Source organism: Rhinopithecus roxellana, chromosome 9, assembly GCF_007565055.1.
Source record: "Rhinopithecus roxellana isolate Shanxi Qingling chromosome 9, ASM756505v1, whole genome shotgun sequence".
NCBI lineage: Eukaryota > Metazoa > Chordata > Mammalia > Primates > Cercopithecidae > Rhinopithecus > Rhinopithecus roxellana.
Genome location: NC_044557.1, coordinates 40,777,883 through 40,798,123, shown reverse-complemented (window position 1 = coordinate 40,798,123; position 20,241 = coordinate 40,777,883). Strand labels below are relative to the sequence as shown.

Below are 20,241 nucleotides of genomic sequence, written 5' to 3'. Positions count from 1 at the left end.
TGTTTTTTCTTGGCTTCCTTTGCAGCCCCTTGTGGGTACAACGTAACTTCTCAGAATGGCACCATCTACTCCCCTGGCTTTCCTGATGAGTATCCGATCCTGAAGGACTGCATTTGGCTCGTTACCGTGCCTCCCGGGCATGGAGTTTACATCAACTTCACCCTGTTACAGACGGAAGCTGTGAACGATTACATTGCTGTTTGGTATGAGAACCTCTCAAGTCAAAATATCTGTAATCATGATAAACAATTCTGACTTAGCATACATATGCCATTTATATACAGGGCACATATTTAGAATAAACTTCTTAGATACTAGAGAAGAAATTCACCAACGAAATCCAGAGATATAGTGAATCAATTTCACATAGTACATGTGGGTTTTGCTGCATGGTAGAAATAGGCAGAATTATGTCTATTTGTCTGTATCTGTGTGTGTGTGTAGAGGATGTGTGTTTGTGGGTGTGTGTGGGGTGTATCTGTGTGTGATGTGTGTCTCTATGGGTGTGTATGTGTGGTGTGTGTGGCTTGTATATGTCTGTGTGTGGCTTATATGTGTGTTTGTGTGTGTGGTGTCTGTGTGTGTGTGCATGTTGTGTGTGGTGTGGCTGCACTCTTGTCGGAGCCCACAGTGGAAGCAGGAGCAGAAGCCAGTGGCCAGGGCAAGTAGAAGCAGAAGACCATGCTGGCCAGGCTGGTCTCGAACTCCTGACCTCAGGTGATCTGTCCACCTCGTCCTCCCAAAATGCTGGGATTCAAGGTGAGAGCCACCGTGACTGGCCAGTTTTACCTCTTTCTGGCAAAAGAAAGAATGCTTACAAAACTCCCTATATGCTTGATGAAACAATGACAAAAATCATGCAACATGGATGAGGAAAGGCGTGCTGCTGTTGACATTTGACCAGTGCCGAGCGCCTGCTGAACACTAATGAAAGACAGAGACTGGAGGGTTCCTCAACTTTGTGGAAATTCAACATCTTGATGTTTACAAACACAGTATCCAGAGAATGGATATGTTTTATTGCTTTTATAAAAAAAATTAATTCATTAGCCAAAGTTTCCATTAATCTCACTCAGAAGTAAATATACTTAGACGGCCGCCTCTTTCTGTCTTTCTAGGGACGGTCCCGATCAGAACTCACCCCAGCTGGGAGTTTTCAGTGGCAACACAGCCCTCGAAACAGCATATAGTTCCACCAACCAAGTCTTGCTCAAGTTCCACAGCGACTTTTCAAATGGAGGCTTCTTTGTCCTCAATTTCCACGGTCAGTTGATTTTCACTCCGGTAATTAAGACTGAGAATTCCATGTGGTGTTTCCTGCTGAAGTTTCTTGACTCAGCCGAGGGCATATATGATTCTCTTGCATTGGAGGCCACTGTTTCCTGTGGTCCTTTTTTTGTTTAATGATATCTTTATTATTTCACATCATAATAAGCTTGGATTTATTCCAAGATACATGTATCCTAAGTGAAGCTCTGAGATGAAGACCCTTGAAAGAGATTTGGTACCTTTTATAGATTTACTCATCCCTGTCTCAGGATAAGATGTTATAGCAAATGTCATGTAACTATAAATGGTGTGAAAGCAAACCTCCAATAATCCTGGGAATGCACTCTAAATGATATGCAGGAAATCTATCAATCAATCGCTTATCTCGCACGAACACTGCCACCCACAGAATTCCTTGGGACAAGGGACAGGGCAGATGTTAGCAAATCTAAACATGGACAGGGAGTCAGGTTGACTGTTGAGTCATTCTTCTTGCAGAATTCCAAACATCTGTAAAGTGTGTTTATTTAAATGCTATACTTTAAAAAATAATTGTACACTTTTTTCCTTGGGCTTTAACTATTTTTTGGCATTAAATAATAATATGAACATTTGAAGCTTGGGAATTTCATAAAACTATGATTCATGAATATAGACATTTCAGTCAGTATACTTAAGCATTATAACAACTGTCAGGTGAATTTTTGTTAATAGTTGTTTTTATTCAGCAAGTGTAATTGCAATTATTGTTCTTTCCATTAATCATTTAGCATTTCAGCTCAAGAAATGTCAACCTCCCCCAGCGGTTCCACAGGCAGAAATGCTTACTGAGGATGATGATTTTGAAATAGGTAATATTTTCTTCAATACAATACCATGAACTCAACACGACATTTTTTTACACCCACTTCTCATTGTAATCATTACTCAGACAAGTTAATGAGTAATTTGTCAGAGAAACAAAAATGAAAACAAAAAGCAAACTATCCTTAAAGTATTGCTGAGAACTTATGCAGAGGTCATGTATCAAATAGAAAATATCTGTCCTTCTTCATTACCATGATTTTTTTTTTGTTTTGCCGTTTGAATTTTGATTCAGTTTGAACATTTTTTTCCTCTACAACATTTGCTAATCGTATTTGCTAGACAGACGTGGGCAGGTATCTGTATTTGGTTAGGGGGACGCATTCATGCACTTGAGAAAAATCTTAATCATTCGTGGCTAAAAGGATGATTACATAACATTGACATTTCCTTGAAACTGGGATATAATAAGAGAAACTATTTAGTGATATTTAGGATTTCTGCTTTATCATTTTATATTAATGATCTAATTTATTAAATACTCTTCTGGTCATACTGAGAAGGCAGTGATGGCATATGTTTATAGTATAATTATTGTAACCCAGGATTTTTCAGCCCCAATTATAAAACTCTGCCCTGTGTTTCAGACCGCTGGTCAAACCATGTGACCTGATTTCTGCTGTCCTCACCCTGGCTTACTTAATTGGAACATTGTGCTAAGTAGGCCAAGGTCAGAGATGAGTCTCCATGGATGCTGTAAAGTCATTTGATTCTACAATCTTGCTTAAACCATAGCATCTGTTTTTCTTTTTTTTTTTTTTTTTTTTTTTTTTCCCATCTGCAATCACTGGGGAAGGGGAACCAACATGAATGCATCAGTCAAGGAGGAAAAGCTGGCCCATCATTTCAGTACTAATATCGGCTAAGCTTAATAGAGCATCTTTATAAATTAAGAACTTAAAATGGTACTATTTTTAAAAGACTAAAAATAAATATCGACACAGTTTCTAAAAAGATTTGCAAGTTGATTTAATTCATTACGTAGTCTGATATGTGTAACACCCTCACACATTCAGAAGGTCACACACAATTTCCTGGTTTGCTGTATTGACTCTTCCAGGAGATTTTGTGAAGTACCAGTGCCACCCCGGGTACACCTTGGTGGGGACCGACACTCTGACCTGCAAGCTCAGTTCCCAGTTGCAGTTTGAAGGTTCTCTCCCAATATGTGAAGGTATGCACTGTTTGATACTAAAACTACATAAACTTATTCAACATGGAAAATTGTATTGTTTGTATTGGTCTGCATTTCTTTGTATAGGTGTGAATTTATTTATTTATTTTTTATTTATTTTGGAGATAGGGTCTTACTCTGTCACCCAGGTGGGAGTGCAGCGGCACAATCATAGTTCACCACAGCCTCAACTTCCCTGGTCTCAGGTGATCCTCCTGCCTCAGCCTCCTGAGTAACTGGTACTACATGCGTGCACCACCATGCCTGGCTAATTTTTGGAAATTTTTTATATATATAAACAGGTTTTCACCATGTTACCCAGGCTGGTCTTGAACTTCTGGACTCAAGCGATCCCCCTGCCTCAGCTTCCCAAATTGCTAAGATTGCAGGCATGAACCACTGCACCCAGCCTGCACTTAATCTGTGCTCTGATCCCATTGCAATGAAACTAACATGCTAACAGAAATATCCAGTGATGCTTTTTCTTTTAGCTAGTCCTAGAAAATAAACCAAGGCCATATCAAATAAGAGATCATGTTTCTCACAGCAATTTATCATGTAAATGTTCGAACATGGCAAAATTGAAATAATTTTAATACCGGAATAATTTAACACCTTAATATACACGACCTAGCTTCCACTATGAAAACTTACAAAGTATTTCCTTTATCACATGTCTATGTGTTACTTTTCTAGCCATTTATTAAGCTATGCTATATTTTTGGTGCATTTCAAGGCAAATTTTGAATATTACTTCATTTTGCTGTAAATGCATTTAGCATGCATATAATTAGCTGGTGTTTAATATTTTGATGTAAATTTATAAACAATGAAATGTGTGCATTTCATGTTTTTCTCACATGCGTTTAGCATATGTAGACCATGTGCAAGAAAATAGACATATACAACAATAGAACAAGATATTGAGGCTGAATCTGTTGATTTCATCTATTAGAAGACAAGTAGATCACTTTTAAAAGATTGTTTAATAGCACCACTTTCAAGTATCATTGAATAAAAAAGACTGGAAAAACTATACATAAGCTCAAATGCGCAAGTAAGTTAGAAATATCATTAGTTCACCTATCAAAAAGCTTTGCAAATTAGAACAGTTTTTATGCCTTCAAAATCATAACGAAGTGCAGATGTAGTGCTTTTGAGCAATGCAGCTCTTTCAAGGAATCCAACTATTGTAATTCCTTAGGGTGGGTGACACAGCTCAAAGGGCCCTTATGATTTAGGAAGGCAAGACGTGGAGCCAGAGTCAATCAATCAGGCAACTTTGAGCAAATCACTCTTCCCTGCATTGTGCACAGAGAGGATGATTTATCTGCTGTATTTTTGAGATTGTTGTAAAGACTCAGTGAATATTAAATGAATTTATCTTTTTGAGTGTTTTATAATGTTAACTGCCTTCCCTGTAAAAGGAAGTTTTCCTTGCAAAAGTATCAACTTGGCAGTGGTTTTGCAGATGCTCACACCTGTGAATGGCTCCTCTTCAAAGGCCTGAAAACTGGCTGAGCGCGGTGGCTCATGCCTGTAATCCTAGCATTTTGGGAGGCCAAGGTGGGCGGATCACCTGAGGTTGGGAGTTCGAGACCAGCCTGACCAACATGGAGAAACCCTGTCTCTACTAAAAATACAAAATTAGCCGGGCATGGTGGTGCATGCCTGTAATCTACTCGAGTAGCGCAGCCAGCTACTTGAGTGGCTGAGTCAGGAGAATTGCTTGAACCCGGGAGGTGGAGGTTGTAGTGAGCCGAGATCGTGCCATTGCACTCCAGCCTGGGAGACAGAGCAAAATTCTGTCTCAAAAAAAAAGAAAAAAAAAAGATCTGATAACTTTGTGCATTCTCATTCTGGAATGAGGCAGGATTCCAGGCACCCTGAAAGAGAGAAACAGTCTTCTACATCTGAAGAAAAATTGGCATACATTTTGGAATGAATTATTACCAAATATCCATAATAACTTGGATTTTTTTTGAAAAAATGTTAACATTAAATTTGTATCTACATGAGAGCCATTGATTACAGGAAACCACTACCTGAGCAGAGGACCAGACCCTTAGCCTGCTTATCTGTTTAAACGCTCAGCAGACCACAGGCTGTGGAAGTCATCAAAATCTGTGCCTCTAGGTTGCCTTACTTAGAAGTGGAGATTGCATTGGGTGCAAAGTCAGGACCAAAGTCATTATCTTCTTAGAAAAAAGCCAACGTCTGTGCCATCTTCCAGGATCAACAATGGTCTATAGATGGGTTCTTTCCTCAAGGTGGGGGGATATAAAAAGTGTTCATCTTCTGCCATTCTATATAAAAATGAACTCAGGCAAACCTTTGCATTTTTTAAGGTACATTTTAATCCCAACAAACAAAGCCTCAAGTTTCTCAGAATAGACGACTTTAAGTAAAGGTGATCTTAGCTGAGAAGAGAAGAAAGGCATACGTATGTATCAGATGTGCTTCTCTAAAAACAGGGAATTTTGGCCAGGCGCAGTGGCTCATACCTGTAATCCCAGAACTTTGGGAGGCCAAGGCGGGCAGATCACCTGAGGTCGGGAGTTCAAGACCACCCTGCCCAACATGAAGAAACCCCGTCTCTACTGAAAATACAAAATTAGCCAGGCGTAGTGACACATGCCTGTAATCCCAGCCACTCGGTAGGCTGAGGCTGGAGAATCACTGGAACCTGGGAGGTGGAGGTTGCAGTGAGCCAAGATTGTTCCATTGCACTCCAGCCTGGGCAACAAGAGCAAAACTATGTCATTTAAAAAATAATTTAATAAAAGGAATTTGATTAGGGTGTCCTCTCCAGATGAACCTAGTTCTTATTTAAATGATGTTTAATTCATGACAAGAACAGAGAACAATCATGCACTGCATGACGTTTTGATCCATGACAGACCGTGTAGATAAACATGGTCCTGTAAATTATAATGAGGCTGAAAATTCCCACCACTGAGTGACGTCTAGCAGTCGCAGTGCTACGGGGCAACGCATTACCTTTCCATGTTGAGACGCGTTCAGATGCGAGAATACTTACCCTTGTGTTCCAGTTGCCTACAGTCTTCAGTACAGTCTCATGCTGTGCAGGTGTGTCGTCTCAGAGCAATAGGCTACACCATATGGCTTAATTGTGTAGCAGGCTGTACCATCTGGGTGTGTGTAAGTGTTCCTGGACCAGACTGAGGGTGGGACTGTTATTTTTCACGGCCCAATAACGAGATGCAGATGAACTGAGGAGGAAGAGAGTTTTTATTTCTATAACTGGTTACAGGGAGAAAGACTGGAAATTATCACCAGATCAACTCAAAATTACAAAGTTTTTTAGAGCTTTTATACCTCCTAAGCTATATGTCTATATGTAAGTGTGCATTTATTTAAAGACATAAGTGATTAACTTTTAAAAATTTATAACTAAGGTCTGAGTCCTGAAGACCTTTCTCTGGAGCCTCAGTAAGTTTACTGAATCTAAATGGGTCCAGTGCTGGGGTGATTAACCTTGTTTTGTCTCCTGCTAAATCACAAAGGTTTGGGGTGTTCCTGTAGACCCCCATAAACTTGTTTGTGGAGGTCTGGGGAGTTTCTTCAGGCTGCTAATAAAACTTGTTGAATCCTAAAAGGGTCCTGTGAAGAATTCCTTTGTTACCTGGTCATGCTTCAAGGCCCAGGAGAAGCCTGGGGAAACTCTTTGTAGAAAGGCACTGGCTCTTTTAGCTTTTTAAATATTTACCTGGAACACTCCGTTCCAGTCTTTGTATAAAGGCACTGGCTCTTTCAGCTTTTAATGTCTAACTGGAACACTCCGTTAGTACTGAAACAGTTGTTATGGAGGCCTGCGTTCTTGAGACTGGCCTGCCGCTGAAGTGCATGCTGTTATCTTTGCGTGGTGCTGTGATCCCCTAAAGCTGCATTTCTCACAGCCTGTCCCATCTTTAAGTGGCACATGTCGAAATCAACACAACATGTGCATTATTCTCTAAATCTCCTCAGTTGTCACAGACATTTACAGGGAGTGTTCTGCAGACAGACTTCAGCAACTTTCACTCACATCGGAGGTTCCTGCACCCCACTCCACTCCTCAGGCGGCACACAGGATTACCTAGTTCTCTGCTCTTTCAAGTCACGGGTCAATTTGCTGAAGACAAACGGAGAGTGATCTTAGCTGTCGTTCTCTAAAGGGCTCATCATTTGAAAACAAACAGGAAATAGGACCCCAGATGTCTCTTCCCAAATCCTGAATCACTGAAGCACTTAATTATTGTCTCTTTAAGTAACTTTTCTACTATTCGATTGATTTGATTGTGCTCAAGTGGGGGCCCGTCCCCCAATAAATTCTTCAGAAAAATTATATTAGCTATTAGTCTGTCTTCTTCAAATGTCATAACCACACTTTTAGAAGTTGTGTTTTGAAAATTATCACCCTCCCAGCGCTTTGGGAGGCCGAGGCAGGAGGATCACTTGAGGTCAGGAGTTCGAGACCAGCCTGGCCAACATGGTGAAACCCTGTGTCTACTGAAAATACAAAAATTAGCCAGATGTGGTGGTGGGCATCTGTAATCCCAGCTGCTCTGGAGGCTGAGGCTGGAGAATCGCTTGAACCCCTGATGCGGAGGTTGCGGTGAGCCGAGATTGCGTCACTGCACTCCAGCCTGAGCGACAGAGCAAGACTCTGTCAAAAAAAAAAAAAAAGAAGAGAAAAAGAAAATTATCACCAATTTTAGGGAAACACGGAGCGCACATTGTTCTTTGAAAGTCAGCGTTATATGAAGATGTTACTGTGCTGGACACTCATCTTAATGCAGAAAAACCTGAGTAAGAGACATCACAGAAGTGGCTTTTCTCCTGTTAAGGAAAAGAGAAGTATTTCAAAAAGTGAAGAGAATTAATAACAAAGGTTTGGAAACACAAAGGAGGGTGCGGCGTTGAGGAAAAGGGAGGAGATGGCTTCCTACTGCTTGCTCTTAGGGGGTTTTGGGGGAAGAGGTAGTAAATTAAATCAGGCTGGAAACCTAAGCTAGGACCTGACTTTAAAGGTCTTCAAAGTCAAGTTTCTTCATCCTGTGGACCACGGGGGATCCTTCAATAGTTTTTAGAATATTCATCTCTTTAGAAGAAAAAAAAAAAACATGCATTTTCAATGAACATTAAGGAGATTCAATGACCTTCTGATAATGACCATTCGGGAAAGCAGCAGACGGAGGCAACATAAAAACCACTGCTGCCCAGCTCCAGCTTCCTTCTGTGTGTGGGATAACAGCAGGCATCGCAAGGGCCCTGGGCCAACCTTTCCCCTAGTTCACAGAGGACTCGCCTTCTCCAATTCCATCATACCTATGGGTGCTTTTAAGAATTAATCTTAGTTACTCATAAATCCCAATTTATGCTATTAATCTAGAGTACTAATCCTCATCTATTACTTTTGCTGAAGGCCTATGAGATGCATTGAATAAGATGCTTTGGGTTTTAAGCCTCACATTTTATTTTTCTTTTAAAAAATGCTGGGGCACTAACATTGTGCAGAAGGATGATAGCTCAAAGCACAGGTGGTGTCTGAGAGAGGGAGGCTTTCAGGTGTGTTTTTGACAGACGCTCTAAGCAGGTGCTCCCCTACAGTGAGAGGCTTCCCAGATTCTCAAGTGGAGACACAATTGTTTTCTAATGTGTAATTGCTGCTAAGAAATAAACATCTCAGCTATAGGATCACACTGTAGTCCCTTTAAGCCCTCCCATTCCAAGTGGGCATTGCTCCACGCAACAGTTTATGACACTGAGCAGAAGGAGTGGTTCCATATGAAAGAGCAGAAGAAACACAAGAAAACAAACAAAACCACTTTCGCTCATGGATGAACACATCCAAATGCCTCTTAGTCCGAGCACGGTGGAGGCTGAGGTGGAAGGATCGCTTGAGCTCAGGAGTTGGAGACCTGCCTGGGCAACATGGCAAAACAATATCTCTAAAATAAAAATACAAAAATTAGCCAGGAGTGGTGGTGTGCACCTGTAGTCCCAGCTACTCGGGACTACAGTAGGATCCCGTAGTCCTGAGATGTGAGGATCGCTTGAGCCTGGGAGGTCAAGGCTGCAGTGAGCCGTGATCCTGCCACTGCACTCCAGCCTGGCTTGGGTGACAGAGTGAGACCCTTCTCAAACAAACAAATTAAAAAACAAAACAAAACCTCAAAACACCAAAAAAACCCAAATGAATTTTGAAAACAATATATATGACTGAAAAAAAGTATTGCTAAGTGTTGTAAGAAAAATGATACAAATGGAAAATGGTACAAATTCTCTACCAATTACCTCCTACCTCTTTAGGTCAGAGAGAATTGTAGAAACTGGGGGTCACTCTGTAAACTAATGGGGCTTATATAACAAATTGCTTATATTTTCATTTTGTCTTTCCTAAGAAACAAAATCAGCATTTCAAATATAACAGGAATAAGAATGACTATGCTTAAAATGCTACTTCTAGGTTAGATCACTGCCTTGCTGTCAAACTCCAGGATGTGCAAATCGTTTTTCAGGTGGATTTTAGCAACTCGGTAAAGGTTTCTTACTTCCAGATGGCCTGAAGTTCCAATGTCATCTGATAACTATAGCTGCAATTATAAAATCTCAGTCCTCGTAAAAACACAGGGTAGAGAAATTGGCTGTTTTTCAAGTGTAATCCCACAAACTGAAACGCCATCTGGTAGCATTTTTGTGTTAGTGTAAGGTCAGCCGAGAGAAAGGACAAATAGACCCAAAGTCAGGTAAGTAAGTTTATCGAACCTGCCAGCTCTCCACCACAGACAGAGGAGGCAGCCCTGAGCTTACAGAATGAGGGGTTTGTATGGGGGAGAGAGACCCTGGGGTTGTTTGTTGGTTAACTTTGCCATATATTACCTTGTGACATTTGTGGTAGCAGCTAGAGGAAGGAACTTAGAGGAGGGTGTAGGTAAAGTTTGTTCATGCTTCTCACGACCTCCCTCTGTGTGGTCTGGATGGTTTGTAATTAGGGTTTGCTTATTGTAGTAAGGCCTGATGAGTGAAGTCTGCCAGCTTCTCCTCAGCACTTGGATAAGGCTTAGAAATGTCAAGAGGCTTGGGGGAAGGGTGAACAGCACGGAGAAGAAGTGCAGGGCATTCAGGGGAGGGGTGGGCAGTACAGAGGGGTTTGCGGGGAGTGTCGCCAGTGCCAAGAAGCTTTTTGGAGCAGTTTGTCCCTAACAGTTATGAAAAGGTAGGCATGTGGTGTGATTGTCCCTAGTCCTTACAACAGTTTCTGCCCACGTAGTGCTTTAGATTAAAAAAAAAAAAAAAATTGCATATATTGGCTCTAATTAGAACCCTGAGGGGGAGCTATTATTACCCTCTACTTAGTCAGAGCCAAGAAAAGCCCTGGTTCTTATTGCAAAGTCAAGGCGGGTCTGTGGAGCTTCCAAAACTTGAGGTCCTGGCCTGCACAGATATACACAGGCACGAACCCTAATTTCATTATTTTTTCTTTCTTAAAATATCACATTAACTTTGAATGAGCATCGTGTACGTTACAAAGTGATAAGGCTGCCATCACAGAAGAAACTTATACCTTTAACTCAGTTATTTCAATCTGTGTGTTCTGATTAGGATTATTTTAGTTTATATGATTGCCGTTAATTTATCATTGTAAATATTTTGAAAATCTCACCTAAAATACGTGTTATTTAAAGAGTTCTATGAAATGTTTTATGATTTGTGGTCTTATGTCTAAACATTTTCTAAATTTTAAAATAGATCTTAATTAGAATATTAAGATAAATGGAAGAAAATAGGAAATAAATTACCTTTCAAAAGGCAGTTGCTTGAATTAAAACACATATCATAAGCTTCGCTCATCTGTGTGACAAGTTTCTATCTTGAAATGTATGTATAAATAGCACACATTTAACTAATTAAAAGGCGATAACTCAATAAACAAATTTAACAAAAGGTCTTTTTCATTAAGGAAAAGGTGATTAACTATAGAACTCTCAGCACTCTACAAATAATTTTGATATACCATTTTTATTTATGAACCATTACCAATAATAGAAAAAAATTTCCTTTAATAGTTTTATGCACAAACTGTTTCTGGAATATAATTTAGTGATGAGAGAAACTACTAATTAGGAGACTCTGGTGTTTTGTTTTGCATGTCCAGATCTCTGCAGATTATTTTTATGTTGATTAAACTGGAAGTAGTTGAATAATAATTTTTTTAAAAAGCAAGAGGAGAAAAGATACGACGTATCCATAGTATCTTCATGATGCATTTACAATTAATTCATCCTTTAGGAATCAGGGCTCCTGCTGAGGTGTCCCATGTGGAATTGAGACCAGGTCTCTAATTCTTCCTCTTCCCAGGGTCCTGAGCAATCACATCCAACGTTGAAATATTACTATGCTAAGTGTAGTAGTCCCCCCGACCCCCGATCCAAGGTTTCCCTTTCTGCAATTTCAGTTACCTGTGCTCAAGCACAGTCTGAAAATATTAAATGAAAAGTTCCAGAAATAAACAACACATTTAAATGTTTGCACTGTTCCAAATAGCCTGAAGAAATCTGCCATCCTCCCTGGGCTATGTCTCACCCAGGGCATGAATCCCAGCTTCGTCCAGCATATCCATTGCCCTGTATAATGTGATTGTACCAGAACGACAGGTTACATAGGATTTGTGCTGTCTACAGCATCAGGCATCACTGGGGCTCTTGTAATGTATCCCTGAGGATAAGGGGGTACTACTGTATATTTAAAGCCAAGATAAATATGAGTTTTCTTTTCTTATTGCATAACATTTCACCGTATTTCTGTAATACTATTTTGAAATGGTGAGGTTCTTCTTTGTAGTAGAGTTAGGAAATCTTGCATTGTATGATGAAATCCATGATGCACCTACCCTAAATTAAGGTGTGTGGGAGATGCAGGGGCCGAAGGAGTGTGCAGGCTGAGTGGAGAGAACTGCAAAGAGAAAGATGCACAATTCTCATGGTTATTCAATGTTGCTCTCCCTCTGTGTTTGCAACTGGTATTGAATTTGGCCAGAGCTCAATAAGATAGCTTTTTCCTTTCACTGGCTTGTTTATACAGGGATAGAAACTATCCTATTGCAGTTGGAATCATTTTATTAAAGCAAACCTTTGCTGGTACTTTTCTCTCCAGCCCAATGCCCAGCAAATGAAGTCCGGACTGGATCATCGGGAGTCATTCTCAGTCCAGGGTATCCTGGTAATTATTTTAACTCCCAGACTTGCTCTTGGAGTATTAAAGTGGAACCCAACTACAACATTACCATCTTTGTGGACACATTTCAAAGTGAAAAGCAATTTGATGTGCTGGAAGTGTTTGATGGTAAGTTTCTTTAATCTTTGTATACCAGTGACCTCGGTATCATTCATAAAAGCACTATTACAATATTTTAGTAACATAAAGACTTTAATACACTCTTGAGTTAACTTATGTTTTCCCAAAACAAACAAGAAATACACTAGTTTGGGGTTGTACATTCTCAAGAGATCAAGTGGTCTGTAAAACATTACCATATGATTATTGTACTGTATTAGTCCATTTTCATGCTGCTGATAAAGACATACCCAAGCCTAGGAAGAAAAAGAGATTTAATGGACTCACAGTTCCAGATGGCTGGGGAGACCTCACAATCATGGTGGAAGGCAAGGAGGAGCAAGTCACATTTTACATGGATAGTGGCAGGCATGAGAGAGAGAGCAAGAGCAGACGTGTGCACGTGAGAGAGAGCTTGTACAGGGAAAAATCCCGTTTCTAAAACCATCTGATTTTGTGGGAATTACTATCAGGACAACAGCGTGGGAAAGACCCACCCCCATGATTCAATTACCTCCCACCAGGTTTTTCCCACGTTATGAGGGAATTGTGGGAGATACAATCCAAGAAGAGATTTGGGAGGGGACACAGCCAAACCATATGATTGTTAACATTGTCACTTTTCAAACAGTTGGAATGCTTAGCAAAACACCCTGAAAATGTACCGAATTTTCTTTAACCATTATTTATTTATTTATTTTTTTTTTTGAGTTGGAGTCTTGCTCTGTCGCCCAGGCTGGAGTGCAGTGGCGCGGTCTCAGCTCACTGCAAACTCCGCTTCCCGGGTTCCCACCATTCTCCTGCCTCAGCCACCCGAGTAGCTGGGACTACAGGCGCCCGCCACCTCGCCTGGCTAGTTTTTTGTATTTTTAATAGAGATGGGGTTTCACCATGTTTGCCAGGATGGTCTCCATCTCCTGACCTCGTGATCCGCCCGCCTGGGCCTCCCAAAGTGCTGAGATTACAGGCGTGAGCCACCGCACCCGGCCCCTTATTTAATTTTTTCACACGGTGATTTAGAGAAGATGATCTGAATAGCTCTTTCTCTCTCTCCTATATGTAATATCAATTCACAAGATATTTTAGTAAACTTAGGCCTAGAGGTATTTTAATCATTATTTTACTAGAAATAAGTAAAAATAATGGCTCACAGAGATTTCTAGATGATAAACACTACAGGAGTTTTTAAAGTGTGATTCTTCAAAATGGTGAAGTATGGTTAACTGAACACGTTCAATATGTTTTCAACAATAGTCTCATGATTTTATGCAATTTGAATGAGAATTTTAACAGTGATATTATTAAAAGTAATATGTGGTTGAATTGTCAATTTGAAATGGAAGGAGTGTTAATATTTCTCTTTGTGTAAAACCATCACAGCCCAGAAAATTAGACCAGATACAATTATGGCTGTACGTAATAACAGAGTTTTCATGTATTTTGACAGATTTGTCATTGAGTTCAGATAAATAACAGTCGATTCAGTGAGAAAAATAAATTATTCTAATTGATTTGATGTGTGTTTGTATTCACTTTACTGAGTTGATGAATCAAATTGCTTGTTGGGGTAGACATCACTGAATCAATTAATGCATTTTCAAAAATGAATTAATAACTTGGAAATTAAACTCACATTTTTATATATAGAAACAGAGAACTGTATAGAGCAGTATAGAGCAGTATTTTCATTTTCAGAGCATGGCTTTTTTAGTATGTATAGTAAAACAAACATGCATTATTTACAACTTTTCCTTTAGTCTGTAGAGTAGAGAGAAGGAACTCACTAGGCAAGTATAAAAATGGGGTTTCTCTTGTTGAGGAGGAAGGGAGGTAAACTCTATTTGAGGCCTATTAGGTATTATGCAAAAATTAAAATGTAGAGTATCCAGCCTCACAGGCTGTATGTCTGTGTTTGTGTTTGTGTATATATAGACATATATACCCCTACAAAGGACATAAAAATATATTTAAATAATTATTTTGAACTTATGCATGTTCTTTCGTTTCACAGTAGTTGAACTGAAATATAGCTGGCTGTGCTTTTAAGTGTCTTACTTTCAGGAGCAAAATATTTATCAATAATTTATGCACTCATGGCTTACAGTTTGATCTCCTACAAATTTGGACAGATCATAGCCATTATAAACAACAGGCAAAATAGACATTAGAGACAATAGCATAATACTTGCTGTCAAAATTATCAGAGATCAATGACTAGGATTGTTCTGGTCTTAAAATTTTTTCTGCAAAGTGAAAGGTCAGAGTTTTATATGATTTTTTTTAAGTGATGACATTTTTGTTGCAGTAAATGTCATGTTCGTATCTCTCTGTCTTTTTTGTCTTTTTTTTTTTTTTTGTAAGACAGGCTCTTTTATAGTTCATAGGTTGACCAAAAAACATGTTGTTGAATATATTGATTTTAAACTTTATTATCTCAAGAGTATATTACTCTCTGTGGCTTAAGTAGTGGATATCCCATAATGCTTTTTAAAACACAGTGTTTTAATCATAATGAAACTCGATTGAGAAGGCTGTCAAAATTAAAATTACAGTGTACACTGGTAGAATACTTAGTTTCCATTTTGGAAACAGAAATGGATGCCTTTCTTTACTGCTGTGCTGGTTTTCTGCACATGCCAATTTGAATGTGTGCTTTTAAAGACTAGTCTTTCTAGAAGGTTAGTTACATTTTAGACAAAGAGAACAGATAGAACGTAATGAGGGTTCAGATGCTGGATTAAGAATACCTATAATTGGCCAGGCTTGGTGGCTCACGCCTGTAATCCTAGCACTTTAGAAGGCCAAGGTGACTGGATCACTGAGGTCAGGAGTTCAAGACCAGCCTGGCCAACATGGGGAAACCATGTCTAACTGCTAAAAAATACAAAAATTAGCTGGGCATGGTGGTGGGCATCTGTAATCCCAGCTACCCAGGAGGCTGAGGCAGGAGAATCATTTGAACCTGGGAGGCAAAAGTTGTAAAGAGCCGAGATTGAACCATTGCACTCTAGCCTGGGAGACAGAGCAAGACTCTGTCTCAAAAAAGAAAATAAAAAAGAAAAAACCTAAAACTTTACTCTTGAGTTCTGTCATTAAAAATGACATTTCAAAACATCACAAATTCAGGTTAATTAATTTCCCAGTGGCATTTTATCTCAGAATATACATTCTCCTTTTAAACACCAAATAAGCAAACCAACATACCAAACACACTCTGTCTTTGATTATGAAATACAAGCCACTCTTTTGCAGGGCATCTCCCAGGAAATTTAGCCATGACATTTTTCACAGTGAGAACTATTAATATCATTTCTTCTCCTCCTCCTTCACTCTGACCAAAGTCGGCGTTGCCCAGTTATTTAATATGCTAGTTTTGGATTGTGGTTTTTTTGTTGGTTCGTTTGTTTCATAGTTCTTTCCTAGGGCTGCCACGACAAAGTGCCATACATTGAGTGGCTTCAACAGAATCTTTTCTTTTTTTTTTTTTTTTTTTTTTGAGACAGAATTTCACTCTCGTTGCCCAGGCTGGAGTGCAATGGCACAATCTCAGCTCACTGCAGCCTGCACCTCCCAGGTTCAAACAATTTTCCTGCCTCAGCCTCCTGAGTAGCCGGGATTACAGGACCCTGCCACTGCGCCCAGCTAATTTTTTGTATTTTTAGTAGGGATGGGGTTTCACCATATTGGCTAGGCTGGTCTCGAACTTCTGACCTCAGGTGATCCACTCGCCTCTACCTCGCGAAGTGCTGGGATTTCACATGTAAGCCACTGTGCCCAGCCTCAACAGAAATTTCTGTTCACACAGTTCTGGATGCTGAACCTTGAAGCTCAAGGGGTTGGCAGGGCAGGACTCTCCTTTGAGCCTCCCTCCCAGGCTTGCAGATGTGGCCCCCATTCAGGGTGTGACTGTCTTAATCTCCTTTTCTTAGAAAGACACCAGTTATACTGGATTAGGACCCACCCATACTGCCTCATTTAACCTTAGTTATGTCTTCAGGACCCTCCCTCTCTCTCTTTCAAGTCACATTTCCAAGTCCTGAGGGTTAGGACTTGAATGTGTAAATCTGAGGGGGACCCAGTCTAGTCCATAACAGTCTTACTTGAAACAAATCATGAGAACTGCTCCGATTGGGAGTTCCACAGGGAGAGGAGCGTGGTTTCTCAGCATCTTTGCACAAATCAAATTTTATGTATAACAACAAAGTCAGGTGTCACTTCATAGCATTTGTATTATGAACAACAACAAGAGCCGCCTTCTCTCAGTCCATAATGTGTTCCCTAGGAGTGAACTGTGAAATGCAAAACGCCATGAACGTGTTTACCAGGATGAGATCGTGTTGGGCTTATTGACAGAGTAGTGCCGTTGGCAGCCCCAGTGCCATGAAGCAGTTTCTCCTGATAAATGGCTTTGGGTTATGGTGACGAGGGCGATGCTGGGTGACTCTCCGCTGTGCTTTCTTTTCTTACCTATACATTCAGTATTAACTGTGTTGTCTCAGTGTTTTGAAAATAATTTCAAATACCATAGACAGACAGGTGAAAAATGAAAAAACTAGATCTGAATTTCAGGGCTTTGTCAAATTTACTTTAGGCCCTTGTCTTATAAAGAAGCAATGTGTACAGGTAAATTTAGAAGTTTCACCCACATCCAATTCCACTTGTGCCTCTCCTAGAGGAAGTTACATTCTAAAGCTGGAGTTGTATGGGTCATGGTTATGCATGTTTTATAACTATTTCTCTATCTATCATCTACACATACACATTTTATATGTTGCATTTTTTATTTTTTATATAATTGTTATCCTATTATATTTATCTCTAAATATATATTTTTAGTAATAATCTGTTATATTAAGAATTATGTGGATCTGTGTATAGCTAGTTTGTTAATTTTAATGCTGTGTGAATCTAATTCTTTTTCATGGACTCTTCAATTCTTTTTTAAAACTCCAAATTACTAGTTTGATCTAAAATTTACCATGAGAAATCCTGCTGGAATACACATGTTCACTATATAAATAATACTTGCACACATGTGCTAGCGTTCATAGAAATATAATTGAACCTTCAGTTTTACTGGATATTAACCAATAGCCCTCCAAAGTGATTCTACTACTTTATACTTCCACTAGTATTACATGAAAGTTTCTATTTTCCAGTATAAGTGCGATACTGTAAATACTAACCACAATACATATTACTTTCATTTTTTTCAGTTACTGCTGTTTTATAGACAAAGCTCATTTAAATATGATGCCAATAATAGCATATGCACCTGAAATTATTTTTGTAGATTATTGTCTTATTTTTATCAGAAAATAGATCTGTCACTATAGTCATTTGGAATTTGTTGTCCCCTTTTGGAATAATAATATCTGATTGAACACGTAGACTCTACTGTAATCAAAAGCTAAACCTAGTATGCATTTTGTAGGGGCTCACTCATCTCTGAATGTTTTTGTTTTTCTGTTTTACTTAGGTTCTTCTGGGCAAAGTCCTCTCCTAGTAGTCTTAAGTGGGAATCATACTGAACAATCAAATTTTACAAGCAGGAGTAATCAGTTATATCTCCGCTGGTCCACTGACCATGCCACCAGTAAGAAAGGGTTCAAGATTCGCTATGCAGGTAAGTAAATGAGGTTTAGATTTTATATGAAAGTATTTTAAAACAGGTGATTTTCATTGAATAAAACAATTTAAGTAGAAATTTACAATATGGCCGGGCACGGTGGCTCATGCCTGTAATCCCAGCACTTTGGGAGGCTGAGGCGGGTGGATCACGAGGTCAGGAGATCGAGACCAGCCTGGCTAACACGGTGAAACCCTGTCTCTACTAAATATACAAAAAATTAGCCAGGTGAGGTGGCAGGCACCTGTAGTCCCAGCTACTCGGGAGGCTGAGGCAGGAGAATGGCGTGAACCCAGGAGGTGAAGCTTGCAGTGAGCCGAGATCCCGCCACTGCACTCCAGCCTGGGGGACAGAGTGAGACTCCGTCTCACACACAAAAAAAGAAATTTACAATATAATCCTAATTCTTAAAGATTAATAGTTAACTACAATAGAAATATATGATGGGGAATTATTCTGAATGATTCCTCTAAACTACATTAGGAAATTTGTTGCTTATTATTTAGAATTTTATTGTTAAAATTACAAATTGTTGAAATTCATATCATAGAAAGCAAAGACATTTTCCAAAAGATAAACTAATATAATCAAAATTAATTTTAAATATGTTTAAATGGTAAGGAAAGAAACAGGAAAAGGTAATTCTATTTCTATTAATTGCATATAAGTGATGATAATCTCTTTCTGTTAATAGTTATGTCTTTCTATCTGCAGGTCGCTTTATGTATGATTCACACCACATATATGTACATACATATATTCGTACAAATAAGCACATACATAATAAGTATATGTTTAATATATATATTTCCTTATCAAAATGTAAATTATTTTGTCCTTTCTCTATATACTTTAATCATTCTCTGCCAGCAGTGATTTATATTAACTAAATCAATTAATAACAAATTGATCAAATCAGTCCATATATTTATTAGACGTTAAATCCTGTATACAATCATCAATGTGATCTGACCACACCAGTCTTTAAATTTTCCTACAGAAGCAGTTGGCAGCCTCTTCATTCCTGAGCCCATTTCAATTACTAAGCAGAAAATCTAAACTTTTCTCAAAACCTCACTCAACAATACACTTGACAACTTTCAAGTTATGTTTTCCCGTGAAAGATGCTCACTGTGTATGGGAAGTGGACAGCGTGTGCTGACGGAGGATCGTTTATTCCTGTGTTGGTGTTTTACGTCTTTAGGCACTAGGAGCATCCAAAGGGAAAAACAGGGAACAGTCTTAAAACAGAGCTTTAAAAAGAAGGTTTCAGCTCACTGTAGTTGGTAGACGTATAAAATGGTAAAAAGCATCAAGATTTTGAAAGGCCCTTGATGTGAGGATAACAGGCATGAAATTCAGACATTCTTCCTCTGGAAGATTTAATAAAATATACTCAGAGCTTTGCTACAAAGACATTGATGCAATGATGGGATTTGCGTTCCGCAAATTCCTTGTTCCAGAAAATAGATAGTCAGACTCCTAAAAGTGTTTGAATTTTTCCAGTGTGCAAACATGGTCAGGACAGAGAAAATCATGATCAACATAATTTATCTTGTTTTACCTGCAGAGAAATTCTTAGTAGCCTGGTGATATGATGATACCTTCAGTTGTGAGAACAGTGATCTCTGTGTCTTTCAAACGGTATTTTCATCGTTGTCATACCACAAGAAAAGCCTCATTGTTAAACTATTTTGGGAGAAGAAGACTACACAATTTTATGTTGTTTAAGTGGAGAGAGAGAGAGAATGAGAGACAGAGAGACAGATAGACAAACAGATATGTGTCGTATGTGAATATAACAAATTTCTTATTTATCTATCTCACAGCTTTTTACTTAGAATTGGTGACTCAGTGATCTCTGCTAGGTCAGCACAAGTAATTTTTGAGAATTGATTAAATGAACGTGTCCCTAAAATATTAAGATGTGGGCAAGGGAACTCCAGCCCATAATATGGTCACATGA

The 20,241-nt window shown here is 39.1% G+C and overlaps 1 protein-coding gene across 1 annotated transcript in view; it reads left to right on the top strand.

Annotated features, from left to right (window-relative positions):
- Positions 1-20,241, top strand: part of CSMD1 (CUB and Sushi multiple domains 1) — a 2,044,058-nt gene that overhangs the window by 1,890,798 nt on the left and 133,019 nt on the right. The window contains exons 43-48 of the mRNA XM_030937494.1: positions 26-203; positions 1,119-1,264; positions 2,040-2,120; positions 3,194-3,307; positions 12,467-12,655; positions 18,126-18,272. Of these exons, the coding sequence (XP_030793354.1) occupies positions 26-203; positions 1,119-1,264; positions 2,040-2,120; positions 3,194-3,307; positions 12,467-12,655; positions 18,126-18,272 (855 nt within the window). The remainder of the gene's footprint in view (positions 1-25; positions 204-1,118; positions 1,265-2,039; positions 2,121-3,193; positions 3,308-12,466; positions 12,656-18,125; positions 18,273-20,241) is intronic.